The sequence below is a fragment of the Nicotiana tabacum genome, chromosome 7 (genome assembly GCF_000715075.1).
Source record: "Nicotiana tabacum cultivar K326 chromosome 7, ASM71507v2, whole genome shotgun sequence".
NCBI lineage: Eukaryota > Viridiplantae > Streptophyta > Magnoliopsida > Solanales > Solanaceae > Nicotiana > Nicotiana tabacum.
The window spans coordinates 124,965,266-124,968,669 of NC_134086.1; the positions used below are offsets into that span (position 1 = coordinate 124,965,266).

General features: G+C 40.0%; 1 protein-coding gene across 1 annotated transcript; it reads right to left on the reverse strand.

Moving 5' to 3' along the window:
* Window positions 1-333: 333 nt before the first annotated feature.
* Window positions 334-3,039, reverse strand: LOC107810046 (S-adenosylmethionine synthase 1). The gene is made up of 2 exons (XM_016634778.2): window positions 2,899-3,039; window positions 334-1,758 (listed from the first exon to the last, which is right to left on the reverse strand). The coding sequence occupies exon 2, from the start codon at window positions 1,755-1,757 to the stop codon at window positions 576-578; it is 1,182 nt and encodes a 393-aa protein (XP_016490264.1). The 5' UTR covers window position 1,758; window positions 2,899-3,039; the 3' UTR covers window positions 334-575.
* Window positions 3,040-3,404: the final 365 nt, after the last annotated feature.

Consider the following 3,404-nt stretch of genomic DNA (forward strand, 5'->3'; position numbering starts at 1 on the left):
TGGGCTGTCGCATGGGATTTGCCTAGTGCGGTTTATATTTTGGTGTGATTTGAAGACTATTACACAGTGGGGTTTATCCAGTGGCGGGTTTTCCTGGGTTAAAAAAAAACAGATGGATACTAATCCAACCTTGTTCAAGTACCCTCTGTAAATCAAGCGATTAGAAAGAAATTTATCCTTTAACCGTCGACTTTTAAAGGAATTTTCATTCAAGATGGGACAAAACTTAAGGGAACTTAATAGTAATTTCATTGTCAGCAAACGAACGAACATATAAGTAAACAGTACAGCTGCATCCCTAATATTGCACAACTACATCATTTGCACTGATCATTTGGCATCTTTTTTCAATATATTTTCTGAAGAACACCAGGAAATAAATGCATGAATTTTTATGTATAATAGTACATTTTTTATCTTGTAAGGCTCAAGATATCCAACACACTAGAAACAGGACGACCAAAAAAATAAACAAGGGTAAAAATGAAGTACAAAGACGAGCAAACACGGGGGATTCTAGAGCCACAAGCAAACATCAAAGAACAAAAACATAGGCAACACTGCCCTGCAGAAACTTAGTCTTGGGGCTTTTCCCACTTGAGGGGCTTGACAACTTCCCATGTGAAATCAGAGTCATCACGTCCAAAGTGACCATAGGCAGCAGTTTTCAAGAATCTTCCATTGCCACCTCTCTTTAAATCCAAGTTAATGGAAATCATTCCAGGCCTGAAGTCGAAGTTCTCCTTAACTATCTTCAGAATTTCCTTGTCGGGGATCTTTCCAGTGCCATAGGTGTCAACAAATACGGACAATGGCTCGGGCACACCGATGGCATAAGAAACCTGCACAATGCATCTCCGAGCAAGCCCACTAGCTACAATACTCTTGGCAGCCTGCCTTACGATGTATGCACCACTCCTGTCAACCTTGGTTGGGTCTTTACCGGAGAAAGCACCACCACCATGGGCACCCCAACCACCATAGGTGTCAATGATGATTTTACGACCAGTGAGACCAGCATCACCATGAGGTCCACCAATAACGAATCGGCCAGATGGGTTAAGGTGGAAGATTGTCTTCTCGTCAAGGTACTTCTCTGGGATGACTGGCTTGATGACATGCTCCTTAAGGTCGCGGGCAATCTCATCATTAGTGACGGTCTCATCGTGTTGAGTGGAGATGAGAACGGTGTGGACCCTAACTGGAACCATCGCACCATTGTCATTGTAGTACTCAACAGTAACTTGGGTCTTGCCATCAGGCCTCAACCAGGGGCAGGTACCATTCTTGCGAACTTCAGTGAGGCGGGCACCAAGTTTAGTTGCGAGCACATGGCTGAGAGGCATCAATTCAGGGGTCTCATCTGTGGCATACCCGAACATGTGTCCCTGGTCACCAGCACCAATCTCCTCAGGGCGCTTGGTCAGATGGCCGTGGACACCTTGAGCGATATCAGGACTTTGCTGTTCAATGTATACAAGGACCTTGCAGTTGTCAGCATCAAGACCAACATCATCGGAAACAAATCCAATTTTACGGCATGTGTCACGCACAATCTTCTCATAGTCTACATTAGCCTTGGTTGTGATCTCACCAAAGACCATGACCAAGTTGGTCTTGCTGCAAGTTTCACAGGCAACCTTGCTCTCAGGATCTTGCTCGAGGCAGGCATCAAGAACTGCATCAGAGATCTGATCACAGAGCTTGTCTGGGTGGCCCTCGTTCACAGACTCGGAGGTAAATAGGAAAGTTTCCATTCTGTAAGAAGACAAAATCAATTACTCCACATAACATAAGTTCAAGTATATAAAAGAAGCCACAATAAAGAGAAAAATAGAAGCTACAATTGCTAAAACAAAAAGAAATGACAACTTCTTCACATAACAAAACAGTAAATGCAGAGAAACTGATGCTACAAGATAAGTATCAGTGCAAATATTCTCCAACTTGCTAAAAGTCCATATTCCAACGAACAAGAATCACTAACAGATAATGCAACATCAAGGAGATTCTATGCAAAATATTCTCCAATAAAGAGTTATTCCTATCACATACAACAACAACAATCCAATAAAATCCCTCTAGTGGGGTTTGGGGAGGGTAGTGTGTACGCAGACTACCCCTACCCCGAAGGAGTAGAGTTATTCCTATAATATAGTATCACCTAAAGTGATTCGCCCAATCCTGACAAAATTAAAGCAAATGTCCAAAGAATCCTCCTTTTGTCTGTGAAAATATCAAGCTGGACCATTTATTTCGATAATGATCAACAACTTCTCAAAAGCATTAGAGAGTTCAGCTATATTCTTCCACTCTAAAGTTGGCAAATAACATATTCTCACACATGAAGCTGGTACTCTTGCAAGACAATCTTTATCAGATCAATCAACTACTTCTAATTTCTAGTTAATTTTATTAACAAAAAGATAATCGAATCAAACCACAAAGAAGAAAGAAGATAACCAAAAACAGAGAAAACGGATATACAACACCAAACCTGAGTTCAGAGTTGAGACGATCAAAACTTCAGTTTAAAGAAAGGATTTTTTTAGAGCAAAAGCATTTCAAAAGAAAAATTAATCTCAAATTCAAACAGGAAATCTAATTCATTTCCAGAATTAAAAAAACATTTCCTTCCCTTCCCTGTTTCTAACACCCATGTTCAAGCATAACCAACCCTAAACAGACCAGACAAACATAAACTTTCATTTATTCAAAACCCCACATGGACAAGATAAGAAACTACCATATTATCAGCCAAACCCAAGGAATTAAGCACAAAACACCCAGATCTGTCACAAAACCCAGCAAGAAAACAACAAAGACCCATGAAAAACACAGAAAGACTTAGTTATTCAACTAGTGAAACTGAAAAAATACCACTAAATTGAAAAATACCTCAATAAAAAGTGGCGAAGAAGAAAACCAACAGCGAACGGAACAAGAAAAGAGGTTCTCACAAACGTTGAAAGGAACACACTTTTACCCCTTCAGAGAAAAACCTCTTTGTATTTTTAGTTCGCCAACTGCTTGCGAGTCTTAACCTTAGACGTTGGAGTCTTATTTATAGACCCGTGGCCATGGTCTTAACATCCATTGCTCACGTGCTGTCCTTGTGGCCTTAATCTGACTAATTAAGGTAGTTGGGTTTTGGTTACATAATGAATCTTAACCGTTGATGAAGTATGGGGTATTGATCTAACGGCTACAAAAAGTGGGGGTGGGTGAGAAGAGAAATATATCCACATGATTATATTATCCAATTTTATTAGTGGAAAAGAAAATTAATTAGTGGTGAAGATATGGACTGCTACTACTAGAGTACTACTACAATTGTCTTGTATTTACCAACCACAATTGTCTTGTATTTACCAACCACTTTATGGGGAGAAATTCAAAAATAA

Excerpts from the sequence above, each read along its gene's own strand:
- LOC107810046 (XM_016634778.2), bottom strand. The coding sequence starts at position 1,757 with ATGGAAACTTTCCTATTTACCTCCGAGTCTGTGAACGAGGGCCACCCA.